This window comes from Cyanistes caeruleus, chromosome Z, assembly GCF_971803275.1.
Source record: "Cyanistes caeruleus chromosome Z, bCyaCae1.hap1.1, whole genome shotgun sequence".
Classification (NCBI taxonomy): Eukaryota; Metazoa; Chordata; class Aves; order Passeriformes; family Paridae; genus Cyanistes; species Cyanistes caeruleus.
In genome coordinates, this window is record NC_141732.1 from 63,518,198 (window position 1) to 63,544,459 (window position 26,262).

The 26,262-nt window shown below is 36.7% G+C and overlaps 1 protein-coding gene across 21 annotated transcripts in view; it reads right to left on the bottom strand.

Annotated features, from left to right (window-relative positions):
• The window catches only part of GPBP1 (GC-rich promoter binding protein 1), a 36,371-nt gene that overhangs the window by 5,535 nt on the left and 4,574 nt on the right, over nucleotides 1-26,262 (bottom strand). For 7 of the 21 annotated variants that reach the window (XR_015280638.1, XR_015280639.1, XM_086868308.1 and 4 more), the window contains exons 4-11: nucleotides 13,669-13,787; nucleotides 9,596-9,719; nucleotides 8,890-9,113; nucleotides 8,192-8,258; nucleotides 5,968-6,152; nucleotides 4,885-5,025; nucleotides 4,257-4,421; nucleotides 18-202 (exon numbers count right to left, since the gene is read on the bottom strand). Coding sequence is in view for 18 of the 21 variants with exons in the window: in XM_086868308.1 (XP_086724434.1) it covers nucleotides 18-202; nucleotides 4,257-4,421; nucleotides 4,885-5,025; nucleotides 5,968-6,152; nucleotides 8,192-8,258; nucleotides 8,890-9,113; nucleotides 9,596-9,719; nucleotides 13,669-13,731 (1,154 nt within the window). In the remaining 3 variants the exon portion in view is untranslated. Of the gene's footprint in view, nucleotides 1-17; nucleotides 203-4,256; nucleotides 4,422-4,884; nucleotides 5,026-5,967; nucleotides 6,153-8,191; nucleotides 8,259-8,889; nucleotides 9,114-9,595; nucleotides 9,720-9,862; nucleotides 9,953-11,483; nucleotides 11,522-13,668; nucleotides 13,788-21,592; nucleotides 21,712-24,417; nucleotides 24,473-26,262 lie in introns of those variants that run through there. The other 14 variants (XR_015280637.1, XM_023944575.2, XM_086868304.1 and 11 more) reach the window with 6 other exon arrangements.

Here is a 26,262-nt window from a genome sequence, read left to right on the forward strand (position 1 = left end):
TTATATAAAGTACATACCTATGCTCTGCCTCAAGTGAGCTTGAAAGAACATTTGCCTGAGGGAAGGCTGAAGACTGAATGATCTGCTGAGGTGTAATTGAAGCATTGCCATTCTCCTGCAGAATCTCATTTTCAAAGTTTCGGTTTATATCTCTCTCACGATGAGGACTGTTGCCGTTATGCAAGTTGAAGGACTCATCATCCTAAATACAAAAACAGTTTTACATTACAAAATGTAAAAGTGAATTCCATTCACAAGTAAATATCCAGAAGTGCTGCAATTCAGTGGTTCTGTTTAGCTTAAATTAAGTTTAAATTGAGAAACTGTACCTCATGGGTAATTCTGTTCACCCTTCTGGCACTTGCAGTACCTGCATACTACAGAATTCCTAAGATACACTAATTCAGTAATGCAGAAAGCAATTCACATGCTTTTCCCTTAATTTTTTTATGCGAAGTTTCACACATATCTTAGAATTCAAACATACTTCAGTTGTCCCTCATACGTACAGAAACAACAGGCTGTTGAATTTTTAATGTTCCAAATTAAATATCGGAACTGTATGTGTCAGTAGAAGTCTGAAAGTATATGAGTTCTCAAGTTTATGTAGTCCAAGGGACAAATCACAACACTCATATCTTAAACAGCAAATTCTCTGTCATGAACTCTTATAAAGACTGCATACTGCTCTTTAAATTCAGACAAGCTCACTTACACACATGCACCCAACCCCCGTTCCTCAGGCTGTTGTGAACTGCAACTGTAAATTACTAGCCATGAAATACAAACCATGAAGAAAATTTATTTGGAAAGCAGACTTTTGAGTGTCACTCAAAGATTAAAATGTCTTTAGCCTACAAACATGACATATTCCTTCCTACTCTACTCATTCAGCAACCTGTAATTCTTATTTATGAATGCGCCAAATAGACTCAGAAGTCTTACCAACTGCCAAAACAAAGAAGAGTACAATCATTATCTAGCTGACACCTTTTCAACAACAAAATCCCTAAACTGGGCATATAATAGTGTTACCCATAGCAGGAGAAAATCATGCTATCTTCTACACCTTTGAGAAATCATACTTCAGAGCACAGGATCAAAACCATCATCATTTCCCTCCCACTCACTTGTTCTCTGCTTTCAGAAATTTTAGAATAGTCAGCAAGATATTGTTAAGAATACATATCCCAGTAAACATACAATGAGCTGTTACATTATATGCCTGAAGGATACATCACATAATATCAATAAAAATTTATAAATTTATTCAGCAATTCTAATACACAGGGCAAAACAGCCTCTTGCAAATGTGATTCAGCTGCTGAGTATAATTTGCCCCATTATTTTGTAATTCTGAATCTCTATATGGTTCCTAACATCTTTCTGATCTTAAATCAAAATCTTTGTGTATTTCCTCAACACATGAACAAAACTACCCCCAGTATCCATCTCAGGGCACTCAGTCACAGAATACCTAATGAAAAGATGCAGGCCTTTTTTAGCTAACACATACAGCGAAGTCATATAGTCCCATTACAAAAAATAGCATTTTGCCTGAAATAGGATCAAGATCAAAAAAGTCAATCTCACTTTTATGAGCAATGTATGCTGGCACTGTTTCCTTTTAATATCTCAGAACCCTAATATCTCTTCCTCAAAATAATTTGTTTATCTGGCTGATTTAAAATTATGGGATTTTTTGTTTCAGTAAGATATTTTAAACCACTCACCAGCAAACAGGCCTGTAATCACCTCATTCCGAATAATAAAATACTTATCTTCACTTGGACTATGTATGCTAACTTGTTGGTTTTTGGTTGCATTTAACACAAATATTCTCTAGTATCAATCAAGCACTGCATAAATCAATTCAGACTGAAAGAAACCTGATGCCTATTATACACAGCCATTACAGGCCTTTGAGTTCTCAATTAGTAAAAGCCAGTGGTTTGTGCATATACTGAGCTATTGCTTCTATGATTAGACCAATAATAGAGAACCTCTGTCTACCTGAACACTAATTAGAAAATAAATGGTTTGAGAAGCAGAACAAACTTTTCAGTTTTGTAGGATAACTAGCAGCCAAGGTATGAAACACTGCCCTCCACAGGTCTGTTTGGGCCAGGTGGGATTCACACAAGAGTACAGAGGGAGCTGCCAGTTCACTGAGTCACTCTCCATCATTTACCAGCAGTCCTGGATTACCAGAAGCCCCAGGCAACTGGAGGTTCACAAATGTGATGCCCATTTGCAAAAAGGGTTGGAAAAATATTCCACGGAACTTCAGGCCTGTCAGACTGGCCATGGCACCAAGGAATGTCATAGGGCAAACCACTGTGAGTACAATCACAAGGTACATGCAGGACAACCAGGGGATCAGGCCCAGCCAGCATGTCTTGGGAAAGATAGGTCCTGCTTGGCCAACCTGATCTCCTTCTATGTCCAGGGGACCTGCTTAGTGAATGAAGAAAAGGCTGTGGATGTTTTCTGTTTGCACTTCAGTAAAGCCTTTCTTTGACAGTTTCCCAGAGAATTCTCCTGCAGAAGCTGGCAGCCCATGACTTGGACAGCTGCACTCCTCACTGGGTAAAAACTGTCTGGATGGCTGAGCCCAGAGAGTGGTGGTGAGTGGAGTTATATTCAGCTGGTGGCTGGTCTTGGGTGGGGTTCCCCTGGGCTCAGTACTGGGGGAAGTTCTGTTTAATATGTTTATCTATGATTTAACATATAGAGGAATGGCTAGAGAGCAAAGGTCATGTTCCCATGCAGCAGTTAGCTGAGAAAGAATTAGACAATAGCGTACAGTTAGTGTGAGATGTTGCAAAGTCAGGAAGACCTTAGTGATAACTGTTAACTGAGAACAGGATGCTGTGATCAGAAGAATGTGAATTCAGCATAGATGAGCGACCACAGGAATGTGGAATTAGGTGGAGTTGACCTTAAATGAAATATCCAATAATGAGCTTGCTTTTGCACTATGTATGAGCCTAATTATTGATGCTATATAAGTGTTTTTAGAGTTACCAATAAATGAGACTTGCTGATCATTCATATTGAGTGCTGCATTTTCTCCCGCCGAACTCATCATTAACAAGTGCACCTCAGTCAGTTTACAGGTGACAGAAAAATCAGAGGGAATTCTGATCTGCTGGAGGGCAGGAAGTCTCTTCAGAGGGATCTGGGCAGGCTGGATCAATGGGCTGAGGCCAATGGTGTGAGGTTCAACAAGGCCCAGTGCTGGCTCCTGCCCTTGGGTCACAATAACCCCAGGCAGTGCCACAGGCTGGGGCAGAGTGGCTGGAAAGGACCTGGGGGTGCTGGTGGCAGCAGCTGAACATGAGCCAGGCTGTGCCCAGCTGGCCAAGAAGGCCAATGGCATCCTGGCCTGGCTCAGCAATAGTGTGGCCAGCAGGAGCAGGGCAGGGATTGTCCCCCTGTCCTGGGCACTGGTGAGGCCACACCTGGAGTGCTGTGTCCAGTTCTGGGCCCTGACTGCAGGAAAGACACTGAGGGGCTGGAGTGAGTCCAGAGAAGGGCAGGGGAGCTGGGGCAGGCTCTGGAGCACAAGTGCTGTGAGGAGCAGCTGAGGAAGCTGGGGGTGTTTAGTCTGGAGAAAAGGAGGCTCAAGGGGTGACTTTATCACTCTCCACAACTGCCTGAAAGGAGACTGTGGTCAGGTGGGGGTTGGCTAACCCTATGATAGGACACAAGAAATGGCCTCAAGTTGTGTCAGGGGTGATTCAGTTTAGACACCAGAAACACTTTCTTCACAGGAAGGTTAGTCAAGCACTGGAATGGGCTGCCCAGGGAAGTAGCTAAGTCACCATCTCTGGAGGTATTTAAAAAAACACACATATATAGCACTTGAATACATGGTTTACTTGCAGACTTGACAGTACTGAGTTAATGGCTGGACTCATTCTTAAAGGTGTTTTCCAACATAAATTCATCTAAGGTTTGATTAGTTTACCAAGCCTAATCTTAATCTACCCTTTTTATTGTTGGTAAAGATACACAAGTACCCAAGTCATGAACATGCACTAACACATACTGACAAAAGACAAAAAGAAACTACAAAGCAGCACTGAAGGAATAGTACTTGAAACAGTGTTTTTAAGTTCATCAAAAGGTAATTTCTCTCCTTCATTTAGAGATCCAAGACCATTACTTAGCAGCTATTTACAGCAAAATAAAAAGTAGTTTATAGTTTATCTGAAACTTACAGGGTTTACAGTAAGTATGAAAAAAATTACCTTCTCTTGCCCATGATGATTTTCATCTTCATGTTCCTCTTTCACTCTATCTCTTTTCAATGCTTTCAAAAATTCACTCTTCTTATCATTCCGCATTCTTGTCAGTTTTGTTAAACGAGGCTGACCAGATTTATCAACAGGGGATGAAGAATTTGACCGATTACACTAGTGAAGGAAGTCAGAAAAAAAAAGAATGTTAGAAATGTTTTCATTTAGAAAATTTTTAATGAAAGACACAGGAATTTGTTGTTTTGGGTTTCACATATATTCAGTCAAAAGCAGAGGGAAGATCTGTATTTTGATATATACAGTTTGTAGATGTAAATCCAGAGATAGAGGTTTATGGAGCACTACTAATGAACAGTGGGCCTTCTGAAACATGTCATACCTTTAGCAGTTCTGAAGTTTAAATGTATCAAGCTGTATTTCCTAATGAGGGTTTTTATTCCAAAACAAACCTACAAAGGAAACTGTGCAGTACTTTAAGGCAGGTGATGTGTCTTCCATCTTTCTCACATGTTAAGTTTAAAAAAAAGCATATTTAGTACAATTCTGCATAAAATTTACTGACCATCCTCATTTAAACAAATTAAATATTGTATAGATTTAACTACAGCCACTGCTTTACCTCTTTAACTGAATTTTGTGTTACAGCAAATGCCTTGACAGTTGATTTGAAAGGACTGAAATTGCCAACACCATATGCAGATTCATGAGGAAACACATTCCCAAGCTTATTTTCTTTTGCTTGGCTTTTCCACTGTGTGGGCTAGACAGAGATATAAACAGAGATGTAAAGAGTCATTAACTACAGAAGGATTCTTTTCAAGAATCTTCAGAAAAATGATTAAGCAAAAGCAAATTGAAACTGCAACCTTAATGTAGTGCAAACATCTGTTTTCTTGTGGAAAAGAGGCTGTTTATGAGCAATTCATCTGCTCATAAATACTGTTCATGCTGTTTCTATAAAAACTAAAATTTCAAAACAATTAAGATCTTCATATCTGAGGTACTGAAAATGAAATATGTGACTTCAACAGGTGAAAGTATTATTTTAGATGCAGTATGTTACAGAGTTAACAACTAATCCTTTATATGCTCTCACAAGAGCACAGAAAATTTCCTGAAACATAAAAAATAGAGATGAAGCCAGTGAGAATAACTCAGTTGGTTAGAGCCTAGTGGTAATAATGCTAGGGTCATGGGTTTGTAGTCCATATGTACCATTCACTTAAGAGCTGGACTTGATTCCAACTCAGAATATTCTGTGATTATGCACATGGAAAGTTGCAGTTGGAAAGAGACCAAAATGACACCAGTAAGTTATTATAAGTATATAACTGGGATAAATTCTGAAGGTAGTATTATGCTGTCTGTACCTCTCTACGACTAATTTTGTTCTGTTAAAATCATATATAGAAAAGGTACTGCTATTCTGTAAGTTAAAAACACCGTTTTTACTCTCACTTTTATATCTGTTGCACTTCTCTAAAGTGGTAAATGAGAACCAAAGAGAGACTAAATAATAATTTAAAAAGAAAATGCAAAAAAGTTGTTTCTATTTATTTTTGGGGTGTGTGGCATTTTGCAATGATGATAATCATTGATGATAATCTAGGAACAGTATTCTCAGGAATGAAATAAGCACATTCAGAATTACAGCATGATTTTTCTAGGCATGTTTTTTCTAACACTGGTATCCAATACTCACCTTTGCAGATGGAGTGACAGGTTTGGGGACTAATCCTTTATAAACACTTGTGCCAGTTCCATTTCTTACTGGCTGTGAGTGAAGATTTCCCACTACTGGGAATCCAGATATCCGCAGTTCTTTTGTACTGCCTTTTTTAATGACCAGCATTCTCTGAGACCTTGATTTAGGATTTAAAGGGTACTCTGGAGGAAAAAAAGATATATGTGCCTGTGTACACAATCTCACGAGATTTTACTTCATAAGGTACTGGACAGCCATATGATCCAGAGCAAACAGGCATAAATCAAGAAATTAAATCGGTATTAGTTCCACAAATAACATATTGCTCAAACCTGAAAAAAACAAGAGTTCTGTTTCATTTTCTACAACCATAATTTCTAAAATATTTCGCTTGGCGATGCAGGAATTGCACTTTTTGAAAGAAAATACATTCTTCAAATAAGCCTGCTACACAGTTCTAGAGACTGCTGCATAGCAATTCTAAAATCAAAATACTGTTGTTGATAGCTACCCAAATAAAAGAGATTATGACTTTCACATTCTCCTTATGATTTCCTAAAGAATAATTAGTTATATATTTATTAACAGCTCAGTTTAGAGCTCTGCACTGAGATTCTATAAACATGAGACAAGATGTGCCCTGCATGGCAACAACCAGTTTGTCTAGCACCATGATTCAGATGGACATAACAGGACAAAATTTCCACATTCATTGGAGCACGAATTAGGAGACATATAGTCAGCTGTCAAACTAGAAAATTTGCTATTCAGCAGTGTTAAGGAACATCTATTAAAAACAGTTCTAAAATTGTCAAAAAAAGTGGAAAAATGTATTTTTTGTCCATGCATTCCAACATTGAATTAAGAGCCTTTCCACTGAATATCTCCTCTCCCTGCAAGCAATTCTACTTCACACAGTCATTATATCCTCTGTTTAAAAAAACCAAAACAACAAACCCTATAAAAGCATACATAACACTTAAAAGCATACATGACTTTTGCTTTGTTTAGCAGGTAGATGATAAAAAATAGTTAGCATAACTGTAAGCTTCATTCTCATCAAACCTCATAGCAAGGTTTTTCATAATACTCACAGGCTCTCATCACATATATGCAAAGTAAAATGGAATCTAAGAGATGTGTATATTTTAACAGGTATTAGAAAGGATTGTAACACTCCTCTGTCCTGAATATTGTTTCATTCTAAAGGGAATAATAACAGCCTTCATTTCAGTTTTTCAATGACTAAACAAGACTGTTTTATTGAAAGACAGATTATTACATGAAAGCTGATAACAACATAAAACCAGAAAGCTGTCTAATAATTTATGATGCTGCAAAGGTTTACAGCAATTAGATATTTATATTGAGGGGCTGGTCTATATCTAATATTACTTTAGTGTGCAAAAAATACTGCTTAAGTATGAGAAAAAGAATCAACAGATTAAAGTACTTTTTAAGTCTCATTATTAGCAGTATTAGCAGTAGTCTAAGTAGACAAGTAAAAATTTTCATGTTTAATTAATTTTTTTCAAATAAAGAGAAATATTCTTATTTTGAGTACATTTATTACTTTAAAACCCCTGCCATCTAAAGCTACCACCTTCTAGGGGTTAACAATTGACTACACAAAGCCCATTAGAATTGTTAAGTGATAGCCAAACCATCAGGTGAGGATGAGAAAACAATCCAAATTACAGGTCTGCTCCATGCTCAGGATTGTATTTGTCATACAAATACTACACAAACACAACCAACAGCCTAAGACATTTGCTTCCAGAAAGAGACCTTCAATTTCTGCAAGCTAACCTGCCCTTCCAGCTCTCCCAGGTTTCTCTCCAAATTCTTCCAACACATCTAATGAGTCAGTAGCATTCTTTTCCAAAGCTTTGAGCTAGCAATCAACACCATTAATTCAGGTGAACAACTTTCATTGCATTTCCTCTTGAAAATAAAGGTGAAGATTTATTGACATCTTTACAAAAAAAAAAGATGTACACTACTTCTGGAAAAGAATACTAGTTGTGACTGCGTCTACAGACTTAATGACTGATATTCATATTGGAAGTGTTATCTTCTAACAAAAAGATACCGATATTGTAATAATATTGAAGTCTTCTCAATCTATACCTTTGTAATTCTAAAAGAGGCTTGTATTTCAAATAAAACAACTTCAGATCTTGACTACATTTTTGCATTTAAAAACGTCAAAAATACTCACCCCACACACCTGCAGCTAGAGATTTATTCTGGTTTGGGTCCCTCTCACATTCAGGGTTTAAAGACGGCTGAAAAGAAGTTTTGTTATTATTAAAAAAGTAACTCTTGAGTTGTGGGATGAAATAAAGAATCACAGTAATACCAGCAGCATGACCTCTGCTGACAGACTAAACACCTGCCACATGAACCAAACAGGTCAATGCTCACTTGTTGCTCTTCTCCAATAAAATCTCTCAGGCAGCTGCCAATGTCATTACGTGAACTGCCCAGTGACAGCAAAAAAACAGCAAAACAGCAATGTATGTTTCTTCAAAGCGGAAGACCATCCTTTCAATTACATCCTAATTGTGGGTCAAAGCAGGGGATCTTAGAAGTCCACAGGCATCAAGATTACTTTGTTCCTATTTCAGACTCAAATAAGACACCTGTGTAGAATTTAATATATACACATACCACAGCAGATGGGAATCCAACTGTAGTTTTACTTAAATACACAAGTAACAATAATAAGCATACAGTAACAAACTCTAGATATAAAATAAGAAACAAAATAACAAACTACTAACATTCCCTTACCTATGGGTAATTCCTTTTATGACAATCTGAAACTGATGAAATCTCATTAAGCAACTTATAATGGACAATATGGTACTTGCAGGCAAAGTAAAACCTTTTTAAATGTAATTACAATTTACTTACAAAATCTTCAGCTTCAAACTGGTTAGGTACTTCTTTGTCTTCCTTTTTGTGTGTTTCATTATCAGGTACACTGTTCCCATGCAGTCCCTGGCCTTTTCCACAATGGAAGGTGGTGCAACGAGTACGGGAACCTCCACCATGGTACCCTCCACGATGGTTTATATTTTCTGGACCATTTCTGCCTTGTGAACGCCAACCATTCCTCTCTTTTCGCCCAAAATGCCCTTGAATTTTTAAATTTTAAAGAAACGTAATTACAAACAAATTAAAAAGAATATTTTACTCCGCAGAATTGTTAAAAAAATTTAATCACAAGCTCTATGCACTGGGATACAGTAGCACAGGAAACACATTTCCATTCACATAAGCAGCAGGGAAGATCTTACAAAACAGTGCCAGAGAGAGAAGATAGCCAGCCAATGCTACACCAAGTCAAACTCTTTTCATGGCTGCTCATGTATATACGCTGTTAGCTAGAGTATTAATCAACACTCTTATTCTGCTCAAGAGAGAAATACACTTGGAATCATATTAGCTTAACGAATCCTTAGTGCTTACATCCTCTCCCAGATGTGTCATTCCATTATCATTCTTTTACTACAGAAGAAGAATTTTGCATAGATGAGCTATCATCATCAGACTTTCTTTCTAGCTAGTGCTACAAAGAAATGATGCAAACATATTCACAGTGTTCCATAAATTATACCTCCATTTGACCTTCCAATGTTAGGATCAAACCCCTCTGAAGAATTGTGTCTTCTGCGATTTGCTTCGTAACGATTTTCTGTACACGAAAAATTTTCAGAATGTTTCTCAAAATTCAGCGATGACTGAAAGGAAGCATAAGTGGTAGACCTGAGATCTGATTATGAACAAAACTTAATCATCAGCAGTGTAACATGCACATTGCTCACGGTATACAAAATTCATCCTTACAAGAACTTTGAATAACAGACAATGCAGCAGTCCTCACATTCAGAGCTGTGTCATCATCTCTCGGGCTAACAAAGTGGAAGCTGCATCTTCTGCTCCAGGACACTGAAACAGCCTCTACGTCACATGCCTGTGACACAAGGTAAAAAGTAGTGTCTACTTCGTTTTGGCAGCAAAACAGAGCACAAATGACACGTGTTGCATGTCATTTTTAAAATATTTTTTTAAAAGGTAAGAAAGGACAGAAGATCACAATTTGGAAGGCAGAAAAGAAGTATGGGATCTTAATCTGGATTTTCAGAAACTACATACATGTATTCCAGAGAAAGCAAGGAATCACTTCCACCCACGGCAGCTATACCCAAATAAAGCATAATGCATTAATCTTGTAATTATAATTTTAAAAAGCGAATACAAGTAATTATGAAATACTGGTAAGCTCTAGAACCAGAAGTGTCCAAATTCACAAAGATACTTCAAATTTTTATCTTATATGCACACATAAGAGAAATTTTAAAGAAATAAATCTTTAATGTATCAGTAGGAAATAGTAAACTAAAATCTTATTTTGATAATAGCATGAAGAACTATAACCACATCCTTACTAAAATTCTTACCTGAAGATATTAAACAAAAAAAAAAAAATCTTGCCTTACACAATCCATGTCTTCCTTTTAGCTTCTCTCTGGCCATACCTTTGAAATTACTTCCTTCTTCCTACCTACCCCACGGAAATCACACACACAAAAAAAGATAGCCAAAGCTCTATGGATAATGCCGCTGTAGAGCTCAAGGTGCTGTTCAATATTCACCATTTAAAATTCAAACACAAATAAGTATATATTTAAAAATCAAAGCATGTTTTTTAAATTGTACAGAAGCCAAATGTACAAGGACTACCCTGTCAATCTGAGGCCTGGGATGTGAAATACTTTACAAACTCTCCTTGGAGAGAGCAAAACCAGAAAACTGCAAAAAATTATGAAAATAAAAGTACTTCAAAATTTACCAAATTAGTTGAAATATTTAAGTGAATGGAAATCCTTAAACAGATTTTGACTAAGCTGCCAAAAATTTCAGAAAGTGCTAGATCTGCCAGTCTTAGGTGAAAATTCAGAAGAGGTTTCATGTGCTCGTTTACGTACAACAACCTCTTAATACTGCTTTTGGAATTTAACTTTTTTTTTCCTTTTAACTCCAAAACTCAATTTTATGAAAAATCAACATTTTCACAAAGTATAACTGACAGTATTTTATGCATCGTGTTTGAGTTGCACATGCTATAATGAATCTGATGCTTCTAAACAGTGTGCAAAGATCATGCAGTTTGCATTTTCCCCACATGATGGAGGTATCCATCTATGAAGCCTCTCAAGGCAGAGATGACGGTAACCTCTGTAATCAAAAGGAAATTTATTGGCAACTTATGTAAATTGAGAAATTATCTGACTCAGTTCAGCCAATCAAGGGAAAGGGATAGAAACAACACAGATTTTAAGAAATACAGGAAGTCTAACTACTTAACAAGAAAGTGAACTTGTAAAATTGGCTCTATCTGCAATGTCCCCATACCCTTTTTACAGCAATACTTTCTTAAAAGTTTTGTCCATATCCCAAGATGGTTTCACTGTTTATAACACCTTCCCATTCCACATGCCCACCTGCAAGACTGCACTGTGCAAACACATTAGCTCCCGACCTGAAAAAATACACAACATAGACACCTATTTAGGTGGATTTTGCTGTATAATTGACAGAGAGACGAGAAAAGCTTGCTATTTAAAGGAAATCAGCAGCAATAGATGAGATGGATTTCAATCAAGCTGCAATATGTATGTTACATTAAAAAGCTTCTTCACTATCACAGCTTCCACCTAGCAGGTTTCTATAATGCCAACCTTGAGCTGTGCAAGGAAAAAAATCTCAGCAACCAACGGTTCAAGGGGGAACCAGGTTCCTGTACATGTAATTCCTGGAAGTGATTACACTTCAGGAATATAAAGACTGACCAAGCAGAACTCAGCTTCTATTTCTCAAGTCTAAATATTGTTGATACCACAGTCTCACCCAGCTCCATTCTGTGCGAAACATAAGGCACCTTGCCTTCCTCAGCCCCTTCCTCTTCAACTCCATCCCTCTTATCTGCTGTTCTCTTCTGCTTTTTTGATATACAGCAGAAAATAAGTCTATTTTAGGATATAGAGAGGGGCCACAAATTCACGTGACCTGTCTTTCAAGGAATCACAAGTCTTATTCTGTAAGAACTGCAAACAGATTTTTCAAGCAGTTAAGATCCAAACATGCTGTATATCACAAATGCTCATCGAGGCAGTAGGCAATACAGGAAAATAAGGTACATTACAACAATGATACACAAACATTACAACAGAGTAAGCATACAACATGGAGCTTTTGAAAGAAAAGAAAATCTAATTAAACTCCATGAAGCAAAGAATCATGGAAGAGAACAGGAGCCAAAAAATATACTTGCAACAAAATTTCATACCATTCAGAAATGACATGACAAAACCCATACCTCAGAAATGTTCTAGTGGCACTAGACTACTTCTGGAACTTACTTTTATCCTGCTATACAAAAAGCATGCAGGTAAAGCTCTTGCAGCTGACTCTTTAAATATGTAGTGAAAATTGTTTTCCATTTGTGACACCATATTAAGCTTCAAATACTTTTCCAATTTAAAACGTATTACATTGAAAAAATCAGATCAAAAGAGTTGAATGCATCAGAAATCACAAAGAATGAAAACAAAGAGACTGCTTCTTAATTTGGATTTTCAGACACTGTGTATCCTGGAACAGATAGGCTTTACATTCCCAAAACCAGATTACGCTAAACGAAGATTCTAACTAGGTCAGGGTTCAAGAGACATAAACGGAGTGATATAAATAATGACATTCAGTGTTGCGACTCAAAAAAACGTGTTTATGTTTGTGTAGACATACAGAATTGAAGCATTAGAAACTGCTAACACTGCTCACTATCTGTGCATTTAAACCACAAGCCTATTGCCATAAGTTTCTCAAGGCTATGTCTTTTCCATGGACATGAAAGACTGCACAAAGCTTATAAGATAAGGAAAAGCAAAGCAATTCTCATAGGAGCAGATATAAATATTGAATTCTAACTATTATAATAAAGATAGGCCCACAAATAGGGAAGCAGATGACAGGAGTTTTAATATCCAGTGCTGACTCTGCTTCTGCATTTGCACAAATTAAGAAAGAATAGAAAGGCAGACTAAGAAGAAGCATTTCTGAGACAACCATACTCAAGACTTCCAGGAATATTTAAAAATTTTAACAATTAAGAGATTATTATTTACCATTTCTAAGCTGTCCCATTATATAAAGTAACAGTAGTCTAGATGAAACAACCAGAGTGAAGATGCCTAACAGTATGAAAGCATCACACTCTACCAGTAGCAACAAGCATTCCACCATCAACTGCAAGGGCATTTCAGAAAGTCTAAAAAAGCATAGCTTTAATCACTTGGATGACAGAATAATACTCCTGCAAACTTTACAGGACAGAACTAAAAATCAGAAGCGTGAACATCAAATACATGGTCTATCTTAGTGCTTCTAGCACGGAACACAGTAACTAATTTTAAACACCTGACAAAGGCAATCTTAAACCAACCACAGCCAAGGCCAAACATGTGCTTCTTTCAATAAACTAAACTGCTGAAGCAAAAAACTCTACTGGAGTCATCTGTCATTACAGTACTCATGAAGCGATTTGCGTTTTTACTGTGATTGAAGCTATGACGTTTAGATATCCCTAATCATGAGAGAGCCTTTTCGAAAGAACAATGCAAAACATACCTTTGTTGATGATGGTGGTGTAGGAAAATTAAGCCAGGCTGGAGCAAAGTCATGCTGCGCCATTTAGGTCCAGTCTCTCCGAATCAATGAAAAAAGGCTTAGCACCTCATGGCAAGTCCCTGTAATCAGAAGAAAAGAAATAAATTCTTTTACATGCTTCTGTTACAAGTGGATTACACTTGCAGTCTTTTGTTCGGTACTTCCTTTCTGTTTTCCCATATTATTTTCCTCACAGATCAGATTTAGAATCTAACTATCCTCATCTCATTTACAGCATCAAATCTCTTATTACTTATTTTATTACTAAAGTGTTACATAAATCAAATATATCACAGGAATCATGAAAATATAACTGTAACATTTCTTTCTTTATGTCCTCTTATAAATGGGATGGAGCATCTTATATAAGGTCTGATCCAAAGTACTATGGCAAATTTAGCTTGCTAAAACACTTTCTGGTACTATCTAGAAGGGATTTTGTGAGCTATTTTATTAGCCTCCTAGAAGATGATTGTTTTTAATTAATCCCTAACAACTAGTTTCAGCTGCCATATGAAAGTTCCTTATGAAAAGCCTAGATTCTTGGGCTCATCACAAACCTCACAATGTCTCTAGCTTCAATGGAAATAGAGTCTATGTGTCCAGAGTGTCAAAATCCAGTAAAATTCTCTAATTTGAAAACAGGTCAAAGAATGTAATGGTTTACGATTAAAACCCAGGAATACTTTTACTACCCTACATTCTTCTCACATGTAAGAAAATATTTCTCAACAAGCAAGAGAACACAAGGTAATGTGAACTATATCACCTGAAGCTGAAATGTAGCACAGACAGGAAAGAAATGGATAAAACACTTCCAAATTATAGTAGGGCAAGAGAATCAGGCTCTGCAGCTAGTCCCTGCAAAATGGTCTATGATTCAAAAGTATTTTAAGTATGATATACAAGCTATTAGAAATCCAGCTAGTGAAAACATAATAAACATCCACACATATTATATAGGGAGGCCCAAATAAACCTGGATTCTACATCTCTGCACAGCAGAATGCAAATCTGTTAGTGGGAACAGATACAGTTCACTTTAATCTATGGCTGCTGTAAACATTACAGCAAAACTAGAACAATTGCTGTACTAGTAAGAGATCTGGAATCTGAACTTGGTAGCTCATAATTATGGTTTCTCTCTGGCCTGAACCAGAATATTGCAGGCTACTGCAGATTTCCATTGACAGACAAGACTGTTCCAGCTTCTAAAACGAAGTCTAACAGATTTGTTAGATTTAACTTAGTGTAAAATGATAGTTAGTTGAGCTGCTGTTTCATTTTAGTGAGCTCATATTTAAGTTTTTCAGTACCTCGAATACCATAGTTAAACTGTAAGGTAGGACGTACAATTATTATAGTTAAATAGAGACACGGGTAAAGGTATGCATCACCCAAATAACTAACTATAGATTACTCTGCTGAAGTCATTCAACTCACTCCTAAACCAACTTCAACAAGAAATCAAGAGAAATTTTCTAAGTATTTCCAGTTATATCAAACTAATAAAATATAAATGAACCATCACAGAAATGGTTTCTCTTCCTAAAAAGAATCATGTTCATTTTTACTGATATATCCCATTCAGCAACAGTATACAAAAGGGCATATGTTTACAAATGAATCAAGAGATGTTAAATTAAGAAACAACAAATCTGAGCAGATTCCAGCAAGAAAAAAAATGTCTTCCCCTTAATTTAAACACAGTTCTCATTCCAAGCAAGAATCATGATATCCTCAGAAATTATCAAGACAGATTTTCAGTACTGTAAGATTGACACAACAATCAAGTCTTCAGACTGAGGCACTTCAGTCTGAAAAACTGTGGGTAAGATTAGGTTTATACCAAGGAAGAACATAAAGATTTTGCAATGTATCACCAAGTTATTGGGGCATCAGCTATTAAGTACAGGACAGCAAATCCACTAACAATGGGAAACAATTAATAGATTTATCTTACTGTTTTTAGAAAACTAGTCAACCTTCCTAGCATTATTTATGCAACTGTCATGAGAAGAGTTTATTAACTCACTAACATCTTTACCTTTTATCCTTTGCACAAAAGACTGGGTGATCACAAAGTATCCAAGGACTGGAAAGGTATTTTGTAAAACGACCTTTTCCCACAGCTCACTGACACTGGCTGCCTATTTCTTCATGCAAAATTTTTTCTCAAAGCAGATTCAAGTCTTCCTCATGTTCTCAGCTAAAAAAGCTCTAAAAATCTGTTGATAGTGCTGCTCTGTCAGATGAGTCAGTCTTTTTCTTACAAAGAAACTTAAATGGCAAACACAGAGACCTGGGCCAAAACTACACAATACTCAGAGCACAAAGTCAGCAACAATCTATGTGTTAAGTTTCAATAAGCCCATCAAAAGTCAAACTCTTAGGATTAATTCTTCCAAGTAGTTTTGATAAAAAAACAGCAAGAAAAAAAAAGCACAGATGTATTTCTAGAACACTACCTGACCAAACTCAGAGGCTTGCAGTTAACATGAAAAACAGCCCCTGTGGATACTCCACACTGAAGTCAAGAAAATATTTTCTTTCACCTAATTGTACATATGCCTGGTCTAGCAATTAGACAAGGGAACAGAGAGTACTTTCAATATTAAACCTTTCTAACTTTGAACAGACACAAATATCTCAGCATAATTAAACTGGGAAACAAAGGGCAGGTCAGGAAAAAACATTTTAAAACTGCCTTAGAGGACATAGCCTACCCAACTTAAAGTTGCTGGTTGTGTATTTTACCAGGTTTCATAAACATTCTTACAGCTGCTAGCCTTCTGATGTTGTCAACAAGTTTGCCCTATATACAAAAAAAAATTAATATCATCATGATCTCTGTTCAGATGATCTGACACATACTTGATCGCTCTAGAATATTCTTATTTCTGAGGAAGGTATTTTTGATAAACTCAAAACAGATCACAAAGCATAAGAATGGGATGTCAGCAAGGCACCTCTGCTGCCACAGGCAGGATTTACTATGCTTAAAACCTTTATGATCAGCTTGGTTGCCAACACTAGTGTGTTTCTTGCTTGTTTTCCAACTTAAGCTTGACCAACAACTAGCAAATTATTCTAACATTAAAAAGGTTTTTTTCTACCTTATTTCCCTGCTATTAAGGTCCCCGACCTAAGCTATCCCAAGAAGTCAGAGATGTGTTTGCATTCTGCATGGACCAAAGCATCTGCAAACTTTATTCAGATACATATTATCTATTATTTTTAAATTAGACAAAAACAACATTTAAAGTATTTTAACAGAATGAAAGTCATCTATTAGCATAAAATTGCTTTTATTACACTGACCTGAAACCATACGTCTACTAGCAAGTTTTCTCTTGCACACACACCACACAAACACTGCTCAGTAACACTAATAAAGTAGCTGATGTATCCCCAGCATTAATAGAGCTATCAGAAGTAAACTTAGTGAGGTAAACACCATAGATTCAAAATCAATTCCAGGGCTTTCAGAAACTCTCTTGGTAACAAAAGAGCAGGTCCAAAATTTATCATTAATGTTTAAGCCACCATTCCCTATTAGCACAGATCTGCCATTTTTCAATCTAACTGTAGCAAAAACTAACTTGGCTCAGGCTCTCAGCTGCTTAAGCAAAGCTGCACCATTCTAGAAAGGTAAGAAAAATACACTGAAAAGTGCTATCCTCATACTATTAGCACTCAAATACACTTATGCCTTTAGTCAGACTGGTCAAACTATTGTCTCATCTCAGCAATAGCCTCTTGTGACCAATTCAAGTAATGTGTAGTGATCTTAGTGACCTCAGTAAAAGAAGTCTTTCGTAGCCCATAAATTTAGATGAAATTAACATGTTGCTGTGTTGTGAATAATAGAATAGTTAAGAGCAAAGAAATCCTACTCTTAAGTTTTACATCCTGAGGGAGGGATCTCAAAGAAGTCTAAAGAATTTTGCTTTAAGTAATATGCAGAAATTAATCCAATATTCAATTAAACAAAATTTAATTCTATAGTTTTGTGAAGTATTATCTTCAATAACAAGGCAGTGACTGCCAAGGAATAATGAACAGCTGGTTACAGATGATGTACAGTGAAGATATTTGTCATAAATATTCCTCAGCCATCTACTTCAAGCCACATTTGCAGCTGAAATAAGAGCACTGCACCAAATAAACTCAACCAACACACAGAAAAGGCTGGACTGGGCTTTTGTGTATTATTGAGTCAATAAGGTTCTTTTGAAGCCTTCTTTGGTAAGAAACTATTTCTCAACAGTTGTAAAACAGCAGGAAAACCCCATATTCTAAAGAAATTTGTGTTATCTGCATAGCATCTGGGAAAAAATTATGTACTGTCTCCAGTTTACAAAAATAAGTAACATGCTATGAAATGAGAATCTGAAAGCAATTGCATCCATCAGGAGTCAAGACTTCTGGGAAAGGATAAGAATCAACACCTAGGGTCAACACCCAAATCTGCAAAAAAAACCAAAAATGAAGCTAAAAACAAGTACCATTGGTTTATCTTGTACTTACCAAATTAAATTAAGAAATCAAACATTAAAGACTATAGTCAATTATCCTCGCACTACTACATTTTCCCTTTTTAAATTCCCACAGAAAAAGTGAAATCACACTTAAGAATAACAGCATAGGAATTCAAGATTTTACTTGGTGCAATAACAAACTATTTCAGTGATCAGGGACATGAAATGTCTAAGGAAACTATCTGGCTTACTTTGCCTCACAAAATGAAGATATAAGATGCATTTAAAAAGTGGTTATGAACATCTGAAGGAGAAAAATTCAGCAAGAAAGGAGATGTGTTAATCCAAAATACCACCAGAATCACAAGGCAATCAATCACAGTATATTGAAGCTGGACAGACACACGAACCTGAAGACTACAGGAACAATATTCTGAAAAAGCTTTAAGGTTTAGATAAATATTTGAACCTGTAGTTTTCTATTACACTTCTAAATCAGACGCTAATAGTTGTAACCAAAGAGTTTAACATGCAGGATGATGCATTATACAAAGATAACACTGTAAAAGCTAATTCACTTTTTCCCTATTTTCAGTGCCAACCACTCAAGAGTGATATCTCTCCAGCAACTTTTTTCTCTCTCCCCTGCTATTTGAAATCAATACAGTTTAAAAAACTAACATTTAAGCACAAAAAAGAAATATTGCAACCAAAATGTAAGTAAAATTCTGGTTTTTTCCTGCAATAACACAAACAAAATTCAATATGACACAAAAGCAGGAAACACCTTTCTATTCATGAACTTTCAGACTATCCTGCTTTCAGATTACTTTAGCAAAATGCTTCCTCAAACTTCACCTTAATATTAAACTTTTCACCTTACCTGCAACCATTAATTCACTATTACTGGGACAAGCAAACTTACTAACCTTTAAGTTTCATTTGCAAAGCTTGTTCATAAACTAAAACCTCCACCACTCAGTTCTCACATAAAACAAGGGCATGAAATACAGAGAACAAGGACATCCAGATAAACAAATTAGCTGAAATAGTGTTACGGAGTACATCTTGGCGTTAACAAACACAATTTGTCATGTTTTAATAAAGTTATGTAACCGCTTGCAGTAAGAATTAATTTATTTTAATACTTGGTTTTTTTCTCATCTATTTATTTATTGGGGGAGAGGGGGTGACAACAGGCAGAAAAAATGCTTGCTCATTCTCACATCATTTGTGCTACATTTGGGACTGCTACCACCACAGTCATGTTAGTCATGGACTTCATGCCCTTCATTCTGGGGCAGTTTCACCAAGCAGGCAGACTGGCAGTACATGGCAGTACTTTCCAACCACTGTGAAGTCCAAGAGCACCACAGGCTAAGCACAGTGCAGAACCCCAGCAAGCATCTGTCACTCCAGAGTGGCAGAAATTGTTTCTCTGTGTAGCACAAAAAAATGGGAATACACTGCAGTCACATAGACTCAGAACAGTGTAATTGCAGAGCCACTTACAGACAGAATCGTGTGTATGTACCACCTGACTTAAATGCAGCACTAGTCCAGGAAGCACTTGTGCTGCCAAACACTATGAAGAAAAAGTATAAGACATGAAGACAAAACTAGACTATATTTTCCCCATGCCTGGGAACTATAAAACACTGGAAACAGCACAGATAAATCTTTAAAATAAATTTAAAAAAATGAAAAATAAAATAAACTAAAAACCAAGCTAAACTAAAAATAAATTTCAAATAAAGTAAAAATAAAATTAAAAATTAAAATAAATATTTTTATTAAAAAAATTAAATAGGAAAGTTTCCAGCTCAAACTCTGGAAAATTTACAGTATCATGTCTTCTGCGCTGCTTCTGACAACACAGTAGAATAGCAAATTCCTTTACAAAAGTATTTAATCTGGCCTTAAATGCATCATGAAAACAAAGCCTACTGAAGTCTGGAATCAGCTGATTACACAGAAACATAATTCACCTGATCAATCATGGTCCCTTTTAAAGACTATCCTTTACCCAGAATTTCTTCTAGTTTTAATTGTGCTCATCAAACCTTTACAGTGTTAAAAAAAAAATCCCTCTAAAATTTACACAACACTAAAAATAGCCATAGAATATCTCTGGAAGGAATAGGATACTCTGTAGGAATTGGAAAAGTGACTGTTGTGAGAACTGAGCTGGAGGCAATCTCGGCACTCCCTGCATAAGTGGACATGAGAGACTACAGATGGCAGGGCAAAAGAAATCACCTTCTGAAATATTGCAAGATGGCTGGGCAGAGAAAGCAGATGTAATCAAAACATTTGGGATTTCAGTTATCTCGTACCTACAGTCTCTAGTCCCATCAATAGTATTAACAAAACTAAAGTCTTCCTCGTGATTTGCACCTCCACACAATTCTAATTCAGAGTTTAATGGCTTACTAATTTTAAATTTGGAAAGGACTTTCTGAGAAATTAAAGTATAACATCAGAGATAACTCTGAAAGACTAATGGCCAACTTATACTTTCCTAAACTTCAAGACTAACAGCCAACTTTTACTTCCCTAGAACTTTAAACCAAGTATCAGCCTGTGCCCATTGGACAGATACTGCAGTCTCTTTATCATCTTTGTGGTCCTTTACTGAACTATCTCCACCAAATCTCACCCTTTCTTGGATCAGAGAGCCTGTAACAATGTTACACATCCTGGAAAGGTGACACAGTGCTCTACATGTGGCCTCACCAAGGCTGAACACAAGACAAAGCTGAACTCCCCTCCACCTGCTGGCACCACTCTTCCTAATGTTGCCCAGAGATATTTTCATTTTACTCGTTAGGAGGACACATTGCTGGCTCACGGTTAGCTTGCTGTTCAAAAGGACCCCAAGGTCCTTCTCCACAGCTGGCATATGCAGCTGGCATTCCAGAAAATTCACACTTTCCCTTTGCTTCATGAGGGTCCTCTACCCACATTCTTCCACACAACAGAACAAACATCAAGTGTATATATGAGCCAGTTCACCCTATCTTATATTATTTGCAAACTTGCTGAGTGTTAACTCTGCCCCACTGTCTAGGACTTTAATGAAGATAGTCAATAGCAAGGGCTCCTGTACTGAACTCTGGGGTACCAGTTTCTTCCGAATGCCTTTTTGCCACTGATCACATCCCTGAGGACCTCACCATTCCGATAGCTCTGGATACACCTCATTGCTCACTTCTCCACACATACCAGGCACCTTTTCCACAACCATGTCATAGAATACAATGTCAAAAGCCTTACTGAGGTCAAGATAAACACCATCCATTGCTCTCTGTTCATCTGCCAAGCTAGTCACCTCATTGTAAAGGGTTATTAGCTTGCTGAAGTGATTTCCCCTTCATAAAGCCATTTTGACTGCTCTCACTCACCTTCCTGTCCTTCACATGTTTGGAAACACGTTTCCAGGATCAGCTGGTGTACAACCTTCCCATGAACTGAAGCGATGCTGACTGGCCTGTAGCTCCCTGGATTCTCCTTCTCATCTCTCCTGACGACAAAATTAATATTTGCTCTCTTCTCTTACTCAAGAGCCCCTCCCAATGACCATTAGACCTCTCAAAGATAATAAGGAATGGCTTTGAAGTAACATCAGCACCCATGGAAGAATGGAACACTTATCATGGATCCCTCTGCACCCCTGGAAGCATCCTGTCAAGCCCCATGGACTTACAAGTTACTTAAGTGTTCCCTAACCTGATTCTTTCTTCACTGCGGGTGGAGAAAGAAAGCACAGCAGAACTTGAAGATGACAAGGACATGAGACCAGAGAAGGTCCCCACCCAATTTTAAAGTTGTCGTTTAGCTTGTCTAACCAGTATTCAGCTGGCAGGGACTGTCCCACTGGTATTGAACATATGCAACCTCAGGGAAGTCTCTTCCGGTGAACAAAATAAAAGTATTTCTCTAGTTCAGAAACTTGTCTTCAGTACTTAAAATAGGTTACATTGCTATAGACAAGATACATTTGGTAACACTCTCTCCTGAACTGTGAGAATAAACAAAAACAGCTTTGCTTTTTCATAATGTTCTAACATGAAGGAACAGATAGAATACCTGCCATTATATAGTGCCATTACTATAATAAGAAAAAACCAGGCAAATAATATAGTAAAATATCCAAAACTTCTACATTTTAAAAATTTAATCTACTAAAAGTGGTGTGCCTTTGGAATGTATTTACTATGGCATATCTACATCCTACTTAAATGGAGCTGACTAAAATTTTGTAGGAAGAACAAATTTTAAAGTAAAGACAAAATTGGGAAAAAACAGAAACAAAACCAAAACAACCCTGTCAGCTGAACCCATCACCAGAAGACAAGGAAAACCAATGAAAAATAGTTCTGTATTTTCAGTTTCTATACTTAAGCTTTGTCTCTGTGTAGTCTGTATCATTTCACAGAAAACAGTTTCTGTGACACTTGGGAACTTGAGAGATTGTGAGAAGACCATTAAAATAAAAGGCAATATAAACTCCAACAGCTAGGAATACTTGAAGCTTGTGAATGGAATTTCAAATTTAGTAACAATGAGGGGGGGGGAGGAAAGGTTCAAGCCATTAATTCACAAAATTAAAAGAGATACAAATTTCTTGATGCTCCGTGAAAATCAGTTTAGAAATTCAGTCAATTGATTTGAGAAAACCTTGAACAGAATAAATGTTAAAAGCACTGAGATGATATACACACTTATATTTTCCAAGGGAATCTCAAATTAGTACGTATGCATATCTAAGTGGCACATTCCTTTGAGCTTTTATCTAACGCCTCACAGATTATTATTATTATTACAGTAAGTACAGCACACCACAAATTACATACGGGACCCTTAACTCCACTTTCCAACTACACACATCTGACAAATGACCCTGACTTTGTCAATGTAGTTTTTAGCATAGTATTTATAAATGGGTACAAGAAGATTGCAAGTGGTGATAATCAAAGCACACTATAGTGTTGTTATGAGAGCACGGGAAAGAAAAGGTTATACGCAGTGTCTCAATTTGCAACTAACTGCTTTGCTTCCTTGATAATGAGCTCCAGTATACATATCAAATTCTTATTTCATCAGAAAACAAACAAGAGCACATGTATGGATTTCAGAAGGTCCAACAAGGTAGTCAGAATACTGGCCCTTCAGTGTTCCCATCGTGAGCCAGCTTCAAATTTTGGCTTCAACCCTTTATCATGAGCCAAAGGGAAACTACCAAGTATTAGTCTGAATTAGGCAAAGAAACTATGTGCACAAGACCCAGCCATCAGTCTACACACTCTTTTTTCGTATAGAGAATCACTCAGGACATTTTCAAACTAAGCAGACCTTCAAAATAACCCACACCACCCATGTTTTTTCCTTCTGACATGAAGTACGTCTTCTGTCAAAAGAAAAATTTCCAAGTATACTGGATCCTTCTCTGTTATCCTTCTCTGCTATCTCTAGTTAAGAGAAGCACTAATTTGAACTCAAGCTGCTAAATGTAAGGTCTAAACAATACTTCTATTTAAAATCTGTAAATCTCAATTTTCATTCCCCTTTTGAAGACACAGTTTATTAGGTATCTTCCTTACTATTCTGTAACTCCTGTAGTTCCAACAAATCAAAATAAGCTGATTTCAAGTTATTTTGCTATCCAAAATTTGCATGTTAATGAAACAGAAAATATTCAAACCCTTACACAAGCCTTATGAGTTTTCAAAACTGGAAGCATTTCTACTGATCACAAATTGCTACAAAAGTATGAAAAACACTCCAATTGAAGATTCTTCTTTTGTTCCTCTCTGTTAAAATGAACAGCCACAACAACAGAGTAAGTTTACATCTTTACAGTCAAACTTTTAACACTCTGAAGGGAAAGTGTCATGTCACCCCTTGTGGCATTTCAATGAAAAACTATTTTTAAAAAAGATTAGGTTAGGTAATTCTCTCAACTGTTTTGGTTCTCTAAAATTTACTGCCTAAGATTCATACCTTTAATAGAAAGGAAAGGGAGCTGAACTTCTGAAGGTCTCTCCCACCAGTTAAACAAAAACTTCTGAAACAGTTCAACAGCAGCCTCTTATTTGTCAATCATGCTACTGCACAGCAAGCAAAATCTCATGTCCCCACCATCCAATACAGAACTGTCCTCATATATATTCTACCACTGGACAATATAGAAGAACAAAAGAAGATATCCATAAAATTTATAATTTACCTTCTTGCTTCATGTTTTAAAAACAAGTGTAAGATCTAAGGTTTCCTGCAGAGCACTAAGGAAGGAACAAGGTCCTCTGTCAGATCTGAACATTTACTCTAAGGTATGAAGAGTATACAGCGTCAAAACATAGTTTTTTAACCAATTAAATTAATTTTAACCAATTAAACCAAACGCATTCTTTAGTACAGCCACAGACTTAACACTTACCTTTACAGAGACTTAGCAAAAATATAGAAAACTCAAAAAGAAATCACCTTCATCATCTAAGTCTTTCAGATAACAAAACAATGACTATTTAACTTTTTGTTTTTGCACCATACCAAAATGTAGATTAAAAAAAAAAAAGTGAAGTATTTCATAACATGAAATAACTTCACATTTGAAGGTAAACAAAAGCCAGGTTTCTCCTACTTGAGACTCTAACACACTTTGGTGTGTAATGATTCCACTATATGGTACATGACCATTTAGCAAAAGCCTGATAGATGCTCATTTCTTGCCCTTTAACAAGATTCAAATTTGAAAGTGAAGTGAATTACATCACTGTAATTGAACTAATCACTAGTCAGCGTATGTTATGTAGGAAATTCACCAGGAATACTTCTGCACTTTTGGAATTATCACAAGGAAGAAATAGCAGTTGAAAAAGGTAGAAGTTTTGCCCAGTGCTGAGTATATAAAGCAGATAGACAACTCTCTATTTCAGGTGTTTCCCTGACTATGCTTACCCAAGACATGAAGGAAGGAGACTGTGAAAGCATTGAGAGCACCACATAGGACATTATCATCAGTTACCATGTTCAGTTACTCAAACACATTGAGTAAGAAAAAACATAACAAAAAGCATGCCAAATTTCATTCACATCTGTTTATAATGAGGTCTGCAAACAGTTGTCTTTGCAGGACAGAATTTATTCCTGCTACTAAAAAAAAAAAAAAAAGAAATCAAAGCAACTTCCTCAGATGTTATTCGTGAACTGTCACTGTAACAGTTTTATCCACACATGTTAAACAGAATAACCTCATTAGAAGGGAGGACAAAATAAAAGCAGCACAAAGTACATTGACTTGTATAACGCTAAATATCTGCACAATTTGACTCAATCATTTTACCACTGTAATTCTGTTTCAGCTTTGCTGCAAGATTAAAGGGTACTTATTCTCAAAAGTCTCCACTGACAGTTTTTTCACATAGTACAGCAACCTGCACCATTCTAAAGAATTAACCAATAAAAACGTACCCATTTTATGAACCTACCAGAATAAACACATCAGTAAAAGACAACCTGCTGACAGTTATCCCACTACAAAAGCTCTGTTTACATCAAGGCTTAAAGTATAAGCTCTTGGGAGCAAGGACATTCTCTTCATAGATATCTGCAAAGCATTTAACAGCACATTGTAAGCACTTTGAAAACAAAAATCTAGGGAAGAAATTAAAGTGGACCAGCATGCTTGGCATTCTCTCCTCAGTAGGTATGAATTTCCTTTAGGGTACAAGGGCACAGCTGTAAAACATTCCTGAATCCTTGTCAAACACATATGCACACAGATCAGAAAAAAATACACTTCTTTAGAACCCCTGATAGTAAAGGGGTAACATATATATCTTAAACACCAATAGCTGGGTATCTTGAACACTGGCTCTGCAGAGCCAGTTGGTGGTAAATGGGATGTGGCTGGAGAAGGGGCCACACAGAGGTAGGACAGCGCTCTTCTGGGACAAACAGCCTCATTCTAGTCCATGGAGACACAACAAACAAAAGACAGCACCAGCACAGAAGCAGGCATGAACTTTTGACCAAAGGCCAATGCAGTAGGGGCATGAGACCACCAGGGACC